The sequence below is a fragment of the Acanthaster planci genome, linkage group LG07 (genome assembly GCF_054643075.1).
Source record: "Acanthaster planci isolate LZ-2023a linkage group LG07, COTS_SCS, whole genome shotgun sequence".
NCBI lineage: Eukaryota > Metazoa > Echinodermata > Asteroidea > Valvatida > Acanthasteridae > Acanthaster > Acanthaster planci.
The window spans coordinates 331,306-349,273 of NC_141783.1; the positions used below are offsets into that span (position 1 = coordinate 331,306).

The 17,968-nt window shown below is 39.4% G+C and overlaps 2 protein-coding genes across 7 annotated transcripts; one reads left to right on the forward strand and one right to left on the reverse strand.

Annotated features, from left to right (window-relative positions):
• Window positions 1-514: 514 nt before the first annotated feature.
• On the forward strand, window positions 515-16,710 carry LOC110986152 (uncharacterized). 6 transcript variants are annotated; one of them, XM_087139372.1, is made up of 6 exons: window positions 515-878; window positions 7,913-8,105; window positions 8,220-12,712; window positions 12,905-14,213; window positions 14,637-14,709; window positions 15,896-16,710. In XM_087139372.1, exon 3 carries the CDS (start codon window positions 9,747-9,749, stop codon window positions 10,737-10,739), a length of 993 nt encoding a protein of 330 aa, XP_086995498.1. In that variant the 5' UTR covers window positions 515-878; window positions 7,913-8,105; window positions 8,220-9,746; the 3' UTR covers window positions 10,740-12,712; window positions 12,905-14,213; window positions 14,637-14,709; window positions 15,896-16,710. The 6 variants fall into 6 exon arrangements, 5 of the variants coding, with proteins under 5 accessions (XP_086995498.1, XP_086995499.1, XP_086995496.1 ...); XM_087139370.1 differs by lacking the exon at window positions 7,913-8,105 and having other exon boundaries at window positions 520-878; window positions 12,905-13,188; window positions 14,124-14,213; XM_087139373.1 differs by lacking the exon at window positions 7,913-8,105 and having other exon boundaries at window positions 8,325-12,712.
• Window positions 4,906-5,751, reverse strand: LOC147798491 (uncharacterized). The gene has a single exon (XM_087139219.1). The coding sequence runs from the start codon at window positions 5,749-5,751 to the stop codon at window positions 4,906-4,908; it is 846 nt and encodes a 281-aa protein (XP_086995345.1).
• Window positions 16,711-17,968: the final 1,258 nt, after the last annotated feature.

Genomic DNA, 17,968 nt, shown 5'->3' on the forward strand with positions numbered 1-17,968 from the left:
ACACCTATATTCATCAATTAAGGCATCAAATTAGTCCTCAACTCTTACTCTTTCCTCTAGAACAAAGAACATACCGGTAGGGGCCTAATGTAAAATCCCCTAAATTTCTCAGAAATACGAGTCAAAGAATCGTGAATGAATGTAGTAAACATGCCCTACATGTACTACGACTGTGCAAAATGCAGCGATGTTAGTCATTATAACAAAGATCGTAAGATGGATAACTCTGCCCAAAAGGTGTAATTACATAAGCGCCATTTGAGCAAGCAATACGCCTGCGCAGTTTACAGTAATGCTTAGGCGCAGGCTCATCAGGTGCACTTGCCTGCCGCCGCGCCTGCGCCTTTACATTAATGTGCATTGCACAGGCGTATCGCTTGCTCAAATGGCGCTTATGTAATTACAAAGTTTTACGTTTATTCACCGTGAAGTTCGCCATCTTGCGGCTTCGCAGCGCTATACGATTTTGGTCAATAATATTCACAATATCTAAGCAGTTAAGGGATATCGGAACAGACGGTCTGTGTCAAAACTTCTTCGGAAAATAATTAATTATTAATTACAAATATACCTGCTTATCAAAACTCAATCTAAAGACTTCAGTCAGGAGAGATGATATAAACAAAAAATTTTACTCCTAAATGTGGCAATGCTACAGTCTAAATATGAAAATAATCGAATAAAAACTTTTGACCAATAGTGAGTAAAGTTAGAGAAATGGAGGCAGCCATTTTCCCTGACTCTATTTTTCTATTTTTAGGCACAGACCAACACATTACAGTGCACAAACCAAGGTTATAATAAAATCCACGCGTTTTGAAGCAGTTTACACTCCAAAAAGTCACCAAATTCACCAGACTGCTGTTAAACATAATAAGGTAAGCTTAAGGAAGATAATTTAGGAAGAAATTTGGAAGATAATTCCGTTGAGAAAGGAAATAATCTGCATCACAAGAAAATGACGGGGCAGGGCCTAGCTAGGCCTAGGCGAGCCCCACAGTTATGACAGTGTGGCACGGAATCTCATCTCAGCGGTTACGAGCGAGACTCCGTGCCACTATGGGGCCATGGCTAGGCCTACTTTCGCTACGATGCGATGGGGAACGTTTGAAAGGCCGGGGGCATTCAGCATCCTTGGGGAGTCACTTATGGAGAAAGGGTAGTTCAATTGTGCTGTGTTTAGGGGCGTTTGATACAAAATGTTCGGCGTAAAACATGTACCGGTACTTCTCACTATACACTTGATTATTGATAGAAAGCTCTGCTGTGCGATTTGAAGTGATTGCACTGCAATCTTAATCAGTGGAGTATTATGAATTTTTGCTGAGGGAGGACCGAAATCTACCCCTTAAACGGTTTACAGTCACTTTGCCCCATTTCCACTTGCACATTTCCACTTTGCTGTCTGTGCTCAAGTGTGTTATAAGCCTCTCCAAAAAATGGTTGAGAGGGGAGTTCCATAAACGACATTAAATAAATGTCAACTGCGTTGTCCATTATGGTGAATTAATGCATATGGTTGGACTAGCATCAGGGTTATTTCTCATTCTTTTCAAGTTTATTTCAAAGCGACACACACAATATTCTGTTCGCCGTTCTGGTAATTGTCGATGCATCTAGGCAGCTGTGCCCGGATGATCGGATAAAGCTCGGCATGCAGGAAATTTTGTGGAAACATGCTTGCTTCAAGTGTGAGCAAGACAACCTGAAATAACCTGATGAACACAGAAACTACACCCATAGACATACATGTAATACTAAGAATTAACATGAAGAAATCTTGCAACATTGACTTTTTTTCCAAGGCATGACGGATCACGTACATGTACAGTACGGTCGCCGCGGCATGAATAGACTGGTTACCACACTCCATCACACATTCTCTTACATGGGTGCAGCACGGTGGGAACCAGCACTTTGTGCACATGGTTTTTACCAGAGCGACAACAAAACACAAAGAAAACTGTTTTTTGAACTTGCCAATATAAATTTTAGGGTCTCGCCGAAAAAAACGTTTGGGTCCGGCAGTCGGGAAATCGGAAGCATTGTTTTGGTCTTTGCAAGTTGGATTCTCTGATCATTATTTGGGTACTCAAACGTCGATGTTTTTACTTGTTGCATCCATGGAGGTCCATGTCTCTGTTACTGAAGACAGAATGAACGATAATCAGTGGGGCGAAGTGGAAATGGGGCAAAGTGGAAATGGGGTGAAGTAGTAATGGGGTGAAGTAGTAATGGGGTGAAGTAGTAATGGGGTGAAGTAGTAATGGGGTGAAGTAGAAATGGGGTGAAGTAGTAATGGGGTGAAGTAGTAATGGGGTGAAGTAGAAATGGGGTGAAGTAGTAATGGGGTGAAGTAGTAATGGGGTGAAGTAGTAATGGGGTGAAGTAGTAATGGGGTGAAGTAGTAATGGGGTGAAGTAGTAATGGGGTGAAGTAGTAATGGGGTGAAGTAGAAATGGGGTGAAGTAGTAATGGGGTGAAGTAGTAATGGGGTGAAGTAGTAATGGGGTGAAGTAGTAATGGGGTGAAGTAGTAATGGGGTGAAGTAGTAATGGGGTGAAGTAGTAATGGGGTGAAGTAGTAATGGGGTGAAGTAGTAATGGGGTGAAGTAGTAATGGGGTGAAGTAGTAATGGGGTGAAGTAGTAATGGGGTGAAGTAGTAATGGGGTGAAGTGGAAATGGGGTGAAGTAGTAATGGGGTGAAGTAGTAATGGGGTGAAGTAGTAATGGGGTGAAGTAGTAATGGGGTGAAGTGGAAATGGGATGAAATGGCATGGGGCGAAGTGGAAATGGGGCGAAGTGACCTACACCCCCTTAAACAATGTTCAGCAAGAAACACGTACGTACCAATACTGATCTCTAATTGATAGGCAGCTCTGCTCTGCGAATTGAAGTGACTGCAGAGCCATCTTAATCAGCCGGCGGAGAGTTATGAAGTTTTGGTCGGGGGAAGGAACAAAATCTAACTCTGGATATTTGAGGCCACACCCCCTTGCTGTGCCCCTGTATCGAGGACTGAGAATTATGCACTGATCAGGGCTAGAGCAACATCAGATGGACCTGCACATGCATTTTAGTCAGTTGTTTTTAAGAAAGAACATCCCCCCACACAAAAAAGGGGACTCAAGCTTAACAAGTCCCCTTTCCCGAACGAGGTTAATTATCCTTGTTTTCCTGAATAATCCATATCTGTTGTTTACATGACACCTGCTGCCTCTGAAATGGAGATATCTCTCAATTGGAAGTGCTCATGCCGTTGGTGTCTGGAATCATAATAGCAAACCCACATTAACAGTTGTACGTTGCTGACTCAGGGATGCATCTTGATCCTTGTCAGCAAACAAAACAATGATTAATTTATGTCCCAGCTTTGCCCTCCGTAAAATGATTTTGTCTCCCTATGAACATTTAGTCACGTTGAGGCTACCTAGTAGTACCTCGCTCCCTCCCCTTGCAATATCGCGTGCTGCAAACGCATTTCTACTCCCTCGACGACTGTTTTTGTGCGTGTAATGTGTTGTTCAACAACAAAAAAACAACAACAAAATGTCTCGTCCACGTGACACACTGACCCAAGGTCACGCAAAGTCACATCCGCGAACAGTTGGTCACTCTGCATGCTCAGCTGTCTTGGAACAATCATGTAATTTCTTCTGCAAATTGTAAACTTGCTCTCATCAAACCAATGCCTTTAAGTCTTCCGCATCAGCAAAAGTTGCACTGTATAAAGCTCTCATCCTTCCCATATTGAGTATGGTGTACCTGCATGGCTCCCTCAAGACAAGGAAACAGGTTGACAATTTGGCAAAAGTTCAAAACCATACCACCTGGTTTATCTTTGGTCAGAAGCATGGTACAATGAGTTACTAGGTTAGAAACTCTTGTGTCCATGGTCTGGCTTATCTTGTCGTCGTAATTATATTATTCTCTCCTTTGTCTCCAAGTGTCTGTTCAATATTTTCAATGTGATTACAATGTTTCTGTTAATTTGCACCATGTTCAGGATGTTTTGTTTCACCACCAGCGAGCTAGGACCCTATCCTTGCATTTATCTTGTTTCCATGCTTTCCCTCATCTTTGGTTAACTCTCCCTGAAGTTCCTGAACATGTGTCTGTAACAGGGAAAAATGGCACGCTATGGGGAATTAGCAAAACAACAAAAACTCTAACTAAACCAAGGATCTTTGAAGGAAAAGTCGCAGGAAACTGAATTAATAAGGACTCAGACACCAATATTTGACTTCAAGAAAAGGGACCAAAAAATAATTTATTAATGAAAAAGTACAGGAAAAATGCAAAAAACTAAAAGGACTCAAGGACTAAAAACACCCAAAGACTAAGACTTTAAAAGACTCAAAACCAAAACCAAAACCCAACACAGTGCGTAAAATGGACCTTATGAGTTTACACTCAGACTTCAATCACTGACTCCTAGCAGAATAGGGCTCAAGCAGAAAAACCACACTCCAGTTAGGAGGAACAATACATAGGTACATGTGAAGGTGACTGGTCTCTGCTGATCTGCTACACTGAGTGTGACCAGACCATGTGGTAACTCTATATGGGGGAAGCTAGGGCTTAAACAAATAAACAGGGGGGCACACTACTAGAAAAAAATCAAGAACTCTGAACTAAAGTTAAACATTTTTAAAGGGGAACTACTTCTATGTAAAAACGTGTACTTAATAACATAAACATTTCTGGCTCTGCCACACTCGCCCCATCTTAAATCATTGCTGTCCTCAGCAATGCAAATATAACTGAATTTAATACAAAAATTAATACACGTTATACAGCATAACTTAATGTCAGGTATCATTCTATTATTAAATTCAAAGCACCAACCAAATATATTCAGGCATTTAGGTACACAGCTAGTATTTAGTGACTCATCCTGTACATTAGTCTCGGAACTCCTCTGGTGGAGGAATGGCAGGAGCGGACATCTGCTTCCAGTGTTGCCTCATGTACACCATGGTCTCATTGTGAAGCTTAGGCCAAAAGAACTTCTGCTGCACGAGTTTTAGCACCTGTCCATAGCTTAGTGTCTCCATACTGTGATGAAGGCTCCTGAAGATGTCATACCTCATCCCATGGGGTAGTACCGTCAAGTATTTGACCTTGGCTCCACCAGTCCTGAAAAACAGTAGGCCACCCTTCACTTCCAGGTTATCCCACACCCGTAGCAACTGCTGCACCACCTTGGGCTCATGGGCCATCTTGTTATGACTCATCCTCTTGGGACCATCCAGCTTCATATCCACGACCCTCCGTATGGCTGGATCTCGCTGCTGGGCTTCCCGCAGACTGTGGCCACTTGTTGTGCCTCCACTCTCATGGTTTGGCTCGTCATCGATTCCAGCACTGGCAGGGACTGCTTTTGGGTATCTAGAGGGGACTCTGGGGGCTTCAGGACTCGGGGGTGTAGACTCATTGATGGTGACTGGAGTTACTGGGACATCTTTGGGAGACTTTGTCTTGTCACGGCGCAGCATGGATTCCAGGTTGTCAATGTAGCTATTCTGTTGTTGCTGCTCGCCAATAATCTGGGTGATCATCGCCTTCAGTGTGTGGATTTGGTGAAACTGTTGCAGTACGACTCTCTGCATACAGGCTCGATGCTGCAGTAACTGCAAGATGCTGGACTGTTGGTCAACAGTCACTGGTTCCTCTTGGTAACTTCGGGTGAAACCATTAGGAAGTGGATCAAATCCACAAAACTGAAAGGTAGTCAGTGCTTCCGCCATCGTGTCCACTCACAGATCCACTAAAACAACACTGTGTTGGTTTGGACCTAACCTCTGACCAATTAACATGAAAGACCATAAAAACCCTTCAAAATGAAAAATGACCTAGTCCTTACTAAAACAGTTTCAAGCTAAGTCTTACAAAAAACATACTCCCTTCCCGGATTCTCCACCAAAAATTTTAAAAATGTAACAGGGAAAAATGGCACGCTATGGGGAATTAGCAAAACAACAAAAACTCTAACTAAACCAAGGATCTTTGAAGGAAAAGTCGCAGGAAACTGAATTAATAAGGACTCAGACACCAATATTTGACTTCAAAAAAGGGACCAAAAAATAATTTATTAATGAAAAAGTACAGGAAAAATGCAAAAAAAATAAAAGGACTCAAGGACTAAAAACACCCAAAGACTAAGACTTTAAAAGACTCAAAACCCAACACAGTGCGTAAAAATGGACCTTATGAGTTTACACTCGGACTTCAATCACTGACTCCTAGCAGAATAGGGCTCAAGCAGAAAAACCACACTCCAGTTAGGAGGAACAATACATAGGTACATGTGAAGGTGACTGGTCTCTGCTGATCTGCTACACTGAGTGTGACCAGACCATGTGGTAACTCTATATGGGGGAAGCTGGGGCTTAAACAAATGAACAGGAGGGCTTACTACTAGAAAAAAATCAAGAACTCTAAACTAAAGTTAAACATTTTTAAAGGGGAACTACTTCTATGTAAAAACGTGTACTTAATAACATAAACATTTCTGGCTCTGCCACACTTCCAATGCTTTTGCTTTACAGCATTTTTCAACTTTTCTTCCCACTCTTAGAAATAGTGTTATCTTTCCATAAATCCCAACCCCATATTTACACTGCATGTACATTTTTTTAGTCAAACTAATAATTAAACCTCCTTTTTGCAAATTATCTTTTACATTTTTATCAGATTTAACCTGCATGTATACTCTTTGTTTTCTTATATGTGTATGCTTTTTGGATTTATTGTGTCTATCACTAAACTGCTTATTCAGTCAATTCATGACATTTCTTAAATCATTTTTATTTGTTTCCACTTTCATTTCCTCTTTTATAATAATAATAAGGAACATTTATATGGCACAGCTACTATACAAATATACTCAACTGCGCATGACAATACCCATCACTAGCAGAGATGAAAATCTGGTGTTGGAAAAAGCTTCATGAAAGAGACGGGTTTTTAGAACAGTCTTGAATGTGTCGACAGATTTAGCATTTCTTACATGAACGGGCAGGTTGTTCCAAAGCCTAGCAACAGCACAAATACTTGTATATGCACGGTCTCCAAAAGTTGTCTTAGTTCTACGATAGGGATGACTAAAGGTCATCCTGTCCTGTGAGCTACGAAGACTGTACCTATGTGACTGGGGTTTTAAATGTCTGAGATATAACCTGGTGCAAAGCCATGCAAAGCCTTAAATGTTATCGAAAGTATTTTAAATGCAATTCTTTGTGAAATAGGCAACCAGTGTAATTTAACCAACAAAGGGGAATGTGGCATTATTTAGCAGAGTTACACACAAGTCTGGCACAAGCATTCTGCACTTTTTGTAGCTTTGATATCTGAGAATCGGGAAGTCAATATAATAAACTACTACAGTAGTCAACCTTACACATAATGAATGTTCAAACCAAGGTTTCAGTACAAGTCTGGCTCAAGTATTTCCGATTATGATGTAGGTTATACAGATGGTAAAATGCACCCCTACAGGTATTAGTTATGTGTCGATCCATATTAAGGTGGGAATCAAACTGCACACCCAGGTTTTTCACGGTTGCGGATGGCTGAACTTCAGCAGTTCCAACTGTTATGCTGTCAATGTTTATCATTTATTCATTTTTATCCATTTCCAGTGAGTTCATTTCTTTTATATGTAAATATTCATGTGTTCTAATATTTTATATATTGTTATTTACATTTATTTACTTCACACATACTCTAATGAGGAACGACAGGTCTTTGTGTTTTTTAAAGTAATATTTAATCCTCCTCTTTGCCAATTACTCTTAACATTTCATCCCATTTATTGTACACTTACACGTACATACTTTTCTCTTACACCTGTATTATTTTGTATTTATTGGTTCTTTATTTATTGTGTTTTTATCATGATTTGCTCAGGACTCCTACCATTGAAATACATTTTGAGCAAACATGCCAAAGTTCATGTTTATGGAAAGCAGTGGCTATGCTACGACTTCGAATCGGCAGCAGCTGGCCAGTGTCATTTCGAACTTGGAACACTGCATCCAGGTGGAATGAACGTAGATTTTTCTGCTTTCATTCAGAACTGAATCTGCTTGCCCTGACGAAGGTACCCAGTTACCGAAAGCTCAGCAATTACATTACTCAGAGCACTGATTATATACATGTACTATACATGTAGTTTTGTGTATATTCTGATCACGGTGCTATGTTCCTTTTCAAGGTCATTTGAGATGAGTAGTGCCAGGGTACTCAAACTGAATGGTAACAAGCATGGATTCAAGCAGGCCTACGTGTACATGTATGGTGGTGATTTCTCTTGCCACAGCATCTTGAAGCATGGGAAGAACTGGGAAACTTTCAGACTAGCTGATGCTGCAAATATCAAATGCTTCAAAGATGCCAAAAAGGTAAACATCCTGAAACTGCTCAAGGAATGAGGAGTAAACAAGACAGTTCACAGCTTTAATGATGGTGCATTGGCTGATGGGGGACCCCATGACATTGGCCTTCAGGACCTGGAGGACAGTGATGAGGATGATTCCCTGAGAAAGAGGGGCACACTGCTGCGAGTTCTTCTGAGCCGTACCGTAGCTGGTCACATGATTAATCATTTTAAGTATATTTTTGTTAGCTTAATTTTTGTTATTTTATTTAATTTTTTTGGTTGGAATTTTGTCAGTCCAGTGGGCTTGTGTCTGACTTGATAAGTTGACCAACAGACAGGCAGGCTGACTGACTGGTCAGTGTACCACTTAGTCAGTCAGGCCATCTGTCTCTTTCAGTCCATGGTCTGGGCTGCCTGTTGGTTGGTTGGTTGGTTGGTTGGTTGGTTGGTTGGTTGGTTGGTTGGTTGGTGGCTGGGTGGGTCGGTCGGTCGGTCGGTCGGTTGGTCAGTCAGTCAGGCCAACTGACTTTTCTGGTCCATGGGCTGGACTGTCTGTTGCTTAGTTGATCAGTTTGTCATCCGGTCAGGCTATCTTTCTCTTGCGGTCCATACAGTTGGGACTTAAAAAAGTATTTGTGGACTTAAATGGTTTTGGAAAAAATTGTTAAATGGATGTCTGCTTTTGCCACAGACTGTCCTTAGAATTGGTGAAATTCAGGTTTTTCACAAAAATTTATTTGTTTAATTTTCTGTTGTTGTTAAGTTTACAATGACTTAATTAATTTTCATCTGTTCGAATGTATTGCTGTTTCTTTACTTAAAAAAATTGAAAAGCACGAAAATAACTGGAGTTATCTGTTTTGCAAATCAACATGGAATTGACCCTTTTTTCTTGGTACTCAGTACGAAGGTAAATGTACATGTTTGTAAGCTTACATCCATGAAGGGTGCAATGAAGCAGCATTTCTGTGGGTATACAATGGCCATAGAATCCTTGTTTGTGCCCTGTTCAATGTCATGTAGGGCCTTTGGCCCAAAAGAGACTTGTTTTTCGTGGGAGCAGGGTGGACGTCAGATCCCACAGTTCCGGGAGTAACTATTAACATCATGATCACGAATTAAGGCTGAGCATGGTCAGCCTTAGGCTAGTCCTAGACCCGTAAGCGTCTTTTTTATTTACACCGTAGCCTAGGGTTTTTCAATCTGGTGGTGCTAATTCATGCTTGAAAAGAGACTAGTGCTGACTGAACCAGTCAGGGCGAGAGCACGAAAAAACGAGACAAAAGTGCCCGCACTACAAATAAATGTCAGTATTTAGTTCCGAAAGTTGATACTTCAGTCAAGTTCATTGGTGATAGACCGATGAAAGTTGATACTTCAGTTAAGTTCATTGGTGATAGACCGATGAAAGTTGATACGTTAGTCAAGTTCATTGGTGATAGACCGATGAAAGTTGATACTTCAGTCAAGTTCATTGGTGATAGACCGATGAAAGTTGATACTTCAGTTAAGTTCATTGGTGATAGACCGATGAAAGTTGATACTTCAGTCAAGTTCATTGGTGATAGACCGATGAAAGTTGATACTTCAGTCAAGTTCATTGGTGATAGACCGATGAAAGTTGATACTTCAGTCAAGTTCATTGGTGATAGACCGATGAAAGTTGATACTTCAGTCAAGTTCATTGGTGACAGACCGATGAAAGTTGATACTTCAGTCAAGTTCATTGGTGATGGACCGATGAAAGTTGATACTTCAGTTAAGTTCATTGGTGATAGACCGATGAAAGTTGATACTTCAGTCAAATTCATTGGTGATAGACCGATGAAAGTTGATACTTCAGTTAAGTTCATTGGTGATAGACCGATGAAAGTTGATACTTCAGTCAAGTTCATTGGTGACAGACCGATGAAAGTTGATACTTCAGTCAAGTTCATTGGTGATAGACCGATGAAAGTTGATACTTCAGTCAAGTTCATTGGTGATAGACCGATGAAAGTTGATACTTCAGTTAAGTTCATTGGTGATAGACCGATGAAAGTTGATACTTTAGTCAAGTTCATTGGTGATAGACCGATGAAAGTTGATACTTCAGTTAAGTTCATTGGTGACAGACCGATGAAAGTTGATACTTCAGTTAAGTTCATTGGTGATAGACCGATGAAAGTTGATACTTCAGTTAAGTTCATTGGTGATAGACCGATGAAAGTTGATACTTCAGTCAAGTTCATTGGTGATAGACCGATGAAAGTTGATACTCCAGTCAAGTTCATTGGTGATAGACCGATGAATTGTGACAGTAACGAGGTGATTCCCCTCCCCCTGAGGGTCATGGTATTTGTTGTCTGTGTGTGAAAAAAGTTACATTTTAATCACCACCATGATCGCCAGCTTGATGAGCTAGGATAGTCAAGCTCAGACGTTTTTAGCATTATTATTATTTTGGGGGGAGGGGGATATAATATGATGTGACAAACATGAACAATTGAAGTGGGTCATCAAGGAGGGTTGCTTTCAAACAGATTGAGATCTCCACCCCTTTCGTCTCTATCATTCCAGGTGTTTTCTTTTCATTTAAAAAAATCAAAATTTCAAAGTTTGGTACTTAGAACATGTTCAGATTGGTCTTGAATAGCCTGGATTGCAACCTCGTCTGTATCATTTCCTCTAGGCTTGTTCAGCTTACACGTATTACTACAGACTGGTGCAGAATCAAATCATCAGACATGTTATGGCTTTGTAGCAAAGTGCATCAGTAGTCATGCTTAGCCCTAACAGTCCCAAATCCCCCGATTTCAATATGATTTTATATACACCCTAGGGGGTCATGCTTAATATGTTTATTCATGTTGTGCATTGCGTACCGTGATTCCTAGCAGAGCTCTCACATAACAGTTAGCAGTAGCTAAAGCTTTGTAATAACAAGATGTCTTCCAATTTTAGTGAGGTATTGAATCCTTTCAGACTTACTTAACACCAGCAATTGTGCCACATTGAATCCAATGCATGTATATACTCAACAATAGTCTCTTTTCAAGTACGAATTAGCTACAACAAAAAAACCCTAGATTACAGTGTAAGCTTTTAAAAAAGCAGGCCCGTAAACATGATTTCATTTTACTTTTTAATAATTCTTTCTCATTTCAGTTTTAAGTGTTCATTTTTCAAGTCAGTCTGAAAAATGTGTTAGTACTAGTAATTCATATAGTGAAATATGTAGACTTACTGTAAAATTCTAATTGACTTAATGTGTTAAGAGATATTTCCTAATCTATCTTGACTACATGTACATGTAAGTATTACACATTGACCCTAATCATACTGAACTATCCATTCAGGGAACCAGCATTAGATGTACATGTACATGTAAGTATTACACATTGACCCTAATCATACTGAACTATCCATTCAGGGAACCAGCATTAGATGTACATGTACATGTAAGTATTACACATTGACCCTAATCATACTGAACTATCCATTCAGGGAACCAGCATTAGATGTACATGTACATGTAAGTATTACACATTGACCCTAATCATACTGAACTATCCATTCAGGGAACCAGCATTAGATGTACATGTGCATGTAAGTATTACACATTGACCCTAATCATACTGAACTATCCATTCAGGGAACCAGCATTAGATTTACATGTACATGTAAGTATTACACATTGACCCTAATCATACTGAACTATCCATTCAGGGAACCAGCATTAGATGTACATGTACATGTAAGTATTACACATTGACCCTAATCATACTGAACTATCCATTCAGGGAACCAGCATTAGATGTACATGTACATGTAAGTATTACACATTGACCCTAATCATACTGAACTATCCATTCAGGGAACCAGCATTAGATGTACATGTTCATGTAAGTATTACACATTGACCCTAATCATACTGAACTATCCATTCAGGGAACCAGCATTAGATGTACATGTACATGTAAGTATTACACATTGACCCTAATCATACTGAACTATCCATTCAGGGAACCAGCATTAGATGTACATGTACATGTAAGTATTACACATTGACCCTAATCATACTGAACTATCCATTCAGGGAACCAGCATTAGATGTACATGTACATGTGAGTATTACACATTGACCCTAATCATACTGAACTATCCATTCAGGGAACCAGCATTAGATGTACATGTACATGTAAGTATTACACATTGACCCTAATCATACTGAACTATCCATTCAGGGAACCAGCATTAGATGTACATGTACATGTAAGTATTACACATTGACCCTAATCATACTGAACTATCCATTCAGGGAACCAGCATTAGATGTACATGTACATGTAGTTGCATGGGTGCAGAATTGTTCATTTTTATTTCACATCTCCATCTCTAAATATTTTGCTGTTATTGTTGATTACATTGAGCAGTTTGTTCAGGCTGTTAGAACTGCACATGCCTGCTGTATTTCTGGTTATTTTTATCCCTAGCTATTTTTGTTAATGTCATTCAGTAGCTTCATTATTATTTTTCAGTGGGGCAGTGTTGGGTTCCTATCCGAGAGGCCAGCCACCTCTATGATTCCTGGACCGGGTTCCAGATGATCTGTGGCACTGTGGGATCCCTGTTGTCTGAGTGGAGCGGACCCGTGCAGAGAGGATGAAATGTCAAAGACTGGTCCATGAGGGCGCTGCAGAGGCGGAGCTCAGAGGGTGGGAGGAAGGAGAACCCTGTTCGAAGCAAGCCATCGTGCAAACTGCATGATGCTATTGGCATGATTGGATGAAAGATGGCCAACCAGATGATTTTATTACTGGTGGTACTTTGACCTTCATTTTGTTCGTTATTTAAGTAAAGTGTATTGCACTGTAAATAGGAGCAACTGGATGCACTACCAAGAGGCTGCCATTGAGAGGCTGTTTTTTCAAGATCAAGTTACGGCTGAAAAAAGCATGGCTGCTTGTGGCTATTTGCATTTGAGAAATTTGTGAAAAATTGGAACACTCTGTGCATTACAAAGAAGAAATGATTAACTGAAACTACTTCTCGAAATACACTTATGAATCTTCCCTGACAAACAAACATTAGAAATAATGTTCCCTACAGTGCACTGCAAAAAAGGCCTTTCCGTAGCAATCTTTTGGTGGCGGAATAATTCCCATATTATTCACCTTTTTATTGATTTACTGAAATGAATTACATGTACATGTACTAAATTGTTTTCTTAGGGATAGGACACCAGTGAAGCAAAGAGACATAGCTGCATGTATATCAGCCTTTGTACTTGATCCATAGGAAGCTGCACACCTTGGCCAATAGAGGGCACTGTCCAGCAGCTTATGTTTGTAGCACAACAGTGCTATTTTTGTCATATTTGTCCAGTTAAAAATTGAGTGAAGTGTCTTTATGAAAAATCATATCCCCCAAAAGTAAATGAACAGCCCCTGCCCACAATGAGCAAAAAAGGTTTGCAAGAAATTAGTCAAGGAAGAATAATTCATGAACAGTCAACAGCAAGGATTTGTGGTGTCTCAACCTGTCAGTCCGTTGGACTCCTCTCCCCTAAAGGGTCTATGTATTTTTGGCATTATGATCTTTTCAAATATGCAACACCCCACAGCTACATGTACTTGGAGACCTACATGTACACAAATTACCAAGGCTAGGTCTGTAATTTGTTCATTTTCAACCATTTCCGGTTTCTTTCGACCGATTTCATATTTTAATGCAACCATCTTAATGCTGCTACTGCAGAGAATTGTGGTCAATGACACAAGGAAGGAATGTTGGAGCTTCTTTTAAAATCAGAGGTCACATGACAACCACATGACCAAATATATCTCAGTAAGTGAATCGCTGTAATTCATGCCACAAGAAATGCATTTACAGGGTTTACAGTGCAATAAAGGTTTTTGCTGGAAATTATGATTTTATGATTTCCTACTCTGAAACGGAAATGTTTTAGCTTGTACCTGAAATAAGTAAAAAAAAAACAGGGGTGTAGACCAACATGAAGTTGAATGCAAAAAACTGTGAACTTCTGTGAAGTTATCAGAAGATTGGTAGCCATCTGTTTTTTTCACAGTGGAATTTTTCAGAGGCAAACTGACAACTACGCAGGGTGTTATATACATGTACCTGTATGCAGTAATTTCACCAATTTAACCAATCAGCAGCTCCCGTACCTTGCAAGTGATCACCAACCTGACAAGAGTAATCGCATTTTGTTGTTGAAACCGAAGTAATACTTAAATTTCTTTTGCACAGGATTGTAGTTGATGATCACCATTTGATGTCACTATGAAGGAATGTTGTGCTCCAGTGATAGTAAGAGGTCAAGGTAACAGGAATTCTCTTACATGCTTGCTTTTTAACCTGTTAGTATTCGATGAGTGTTACCTACGCTTCATGCTCCAAGATTCACAATTACAGCAAGCACAAAAATATGCTGGAAATCATGATCAAATTTGGTTTGCTCCGGTGAAAGGAAATGTTTTGGTATGCACATTAATAAAAAAAGGTAAGTGCATACGGAATCGTTGGCATAGAACTATGAAATTCTGTGGAATTATCAGTGTTGGGAGCCGTCTGTTTTTTAAAGTGGTTTTTGGAGCCTAACTGAAACAAAATGTATTCATGCATGTAGTAATTTGTTGACTGAGGAGCAGTTTCCACACTTTTCATATGATCAACAGAGTGGCAAGAGTGATTATGAATTTAAACATCGAAGTTAGCATGGAGGGTCAAAGAACTTCAGCTAGCAAAGTTCTTATTGTTGCTGTCATAGCATTGAGACGAGGCCAACCATTCTTACTTTGTTTCTGCTCTTAGACAACAGTTATATCAGTACTTAACAAAATTTCAAACAGAAAATTATCCAAAGTGGAAAAGTTGGTATTGTGATAAGAAATTGGATAGGTTTTAATGTACAAACATCATACTTCACCAGGCACTCTAAAACTGTTGGGCATGTTGTGTAATTTTGATAACTTTTTGTCGTTTAACTTTTATTAGTTAAAAGTCCAAACAAATCATAATAGAGTATAATTCTTAGTCTAGGTCAATCAGTCATAAATAATCCATCTTTGGATTCTGTACCAAAAATTAGGTATTTCAGGATAAAACAAATTCCACGTATGTACAGGTCTAAACGTTAATGACAAATTTCTCACCTGAAGTGCTGCAGACATCCTAGTCATTGCTAGTGTAGACATTGAGATTAGAGCCTATTGAAGTGTTTAGTTTCAGTGCCCAGACAGCAGATTCATACATGTATTAGGATAGAATGTGAAATGCTCTTTTGACAAAGTACATGTATTTTGTCATCATTTACTGTAGAATTCTCTCAAAACATCACAAATTATTGGAGTTTCAAGTGCAAAGTCTTTGTGGCAGGCTCTTCAGTAGAGAATATCTTAGTCATTTTGATGCACCAGGTAATTCAAGTCTTTGAATCTGCTTTGAATCTACTTTTGGCATGGCAACTATTCGTAATTAACATGAGTCAATTGTTTTTCCTTCATCAGGTATTGGCATCAGCAAGTGGGTCCCTGTCACCGATGTCTGGTCCTTCCAAGATGCATGATGTCACCAACAACTTCCTTCATCAGGTATCAGCCTCAGCTGGTGGACGCCTGTCATGGATGTCTGGTCATTCCAAGATGTATGATGTCACCAACAGCAAAGGACTTGAACTCATTTGAAATGGAAAAGAAGAGAACAGTTTTCTCATTATTAAACGTAAAACCAAAATTTCAGTTCAAAACGTTGGTTTTGGTAAATTTGTTGTAATACTGACTAGCTGAAACTTGCCTTTTTTCAAATTTGGGCAAAGATTTATTTCCTGGACAGATAAGATCACCCAAATTTTATGCAAATTGATGTTAGAGAGCTGATTTTGCATTTGTCCATTCACAATGCAGACAAAAAGCCATGAATGAGTCAAATATGCTAGTGAAGTGCACCAAACATGATTTTGCATGCACCAGTATCGCTGCAGCTATGTACGGAAAAATGGCAGTTTATTAATGTTCGTTAGCATTTTCCTAAGCTTAACTATGCCTTTTATTACATATGAGGTACGGTAATTACATCATTGCATCTTTTGCATAAGTTCCTCATAAGTTTTGCATCCCTCAGTATCAGATGTTGACAAACAAGTTCTCTCGGATTTGCTGAGGGGATTAGTTTGTCAACTTCCAATTATCCGATACCTTGGTTAGCTGATGTTGAAAATCCGCAATCCATGCAACCTGTTACGTTTGAATGACTTGACACTTATAGCCACTATTACTTTTAAAATTTGATCAATATCAGTTCAAAATAAAATAAGTGAAAGGGATCTTGTTGACGTTCACTGCTTTTATTTGCTTGTCTGATTTTTGTCACATTTTGTATTCAGTTTGGGTAAAACACTGCCTTCTGACACATTATTTTTTTGGTACCTCTTGAAAGTTAATTATTGCAACTTGTTCATAGGCAAAAATTGAACAATATTTTCAATTCTGTGTGAAAATTTTGGTACATGTTGAGTAGTGTAGATAATTTTAAAGGAACAAGAAATTAGTGTTAGGATATAGTGTTCTTTCTAAAAGCAATAAAATGGCGAATACAGGCAAGTTCAAGCACAAACTATAGTTAGGCTAGTAGTCGGTGGCTTTTAACAATGCACATTTAAGTTACACTCGAATGACCCATGAACGACCCCAGTCTCTTTTATCTCGTTGTTACTCAAATTTCAGCGTAAGCTGCGATTCTCGTAGCGTACAAGGTCACTGAAATCTCGTACAATTATTTTCATGTGAATGGTTCCCCCTGTAATGATAAATAAAATATGTTATTGGTAACCAGCAGTGCGACCATAACCCCTGAGCCTGGTCCCAAATGGTCGACGAGACATATCTGATGACCATACAGCATTCGAGCGCTGTTAGTCTATCTATACTCAACTATAGTCGTCGCTCGAACATGCCCACAATGTACCACATGTTCTAAAATTTACGAAAAATACCTGCAGATGCAACTTTCAAGCAAGACCAAGTAAAAGTTTTGGATTCAGAACTTGAAATCAACCATGAGTCAAACGATTTAAATAGAAACTGAGTCTAAAATCCAAAACTTGAATTGGAGCAACAGGTCAATGTCTTTTTAGTTGAAAATTTCAATTGAAAGTTCACCAAGATTCTCAGAATGTGCTGCCTTGTTATATAGTTTGCTGCTCAATGTAGGAAAAGTTTTAATGTCAGCTATATTTTGGCTTACCTTCACGACTTCGGAGGGTGCAATATCGTCAAAATATGTTGGTGGTGTTGGCTGCCGCCCGCGTTACGCTTGAATGAACACTTGGGAGTAGATATCAGATAATCAAGAAAAACTCGTCTTTAAGAGCACTTTAACCAGTGAAGTGATGATTTTTGTGGAGGAAATTACCTGAATAATACATCTATTCTGTTAAACTGCGAAAATTTTCAAGGAATAAAAAGTTGGGGTATTTTATCAGGGTGTCGTATTTAGCTCTCCACCTTCGAACGTAGATGGCGCTCTTTTGAACGGTGCTAAACAATGAATTGTGACAATCCAAAGCGAGGCTGCCGCCTTCG

What these genes read in the sequence shown, in the direction of transcription:
- LOC110986152 (XM_087139372.1), top strand. Translation starts at nt 9,747, where the DNA reads ATGAAAGTTGATACTTCAGTTAAGTTCATTGGTGATAGACCGATGAAA.
- LOC147798491 (XM_087139219.1), bottom strand. Translation starts at nt 5,751, where the DNA reads ATGGCGGAAGCACTGACTACCTTTCAGTTTTGTGGATTTGATCCACTT.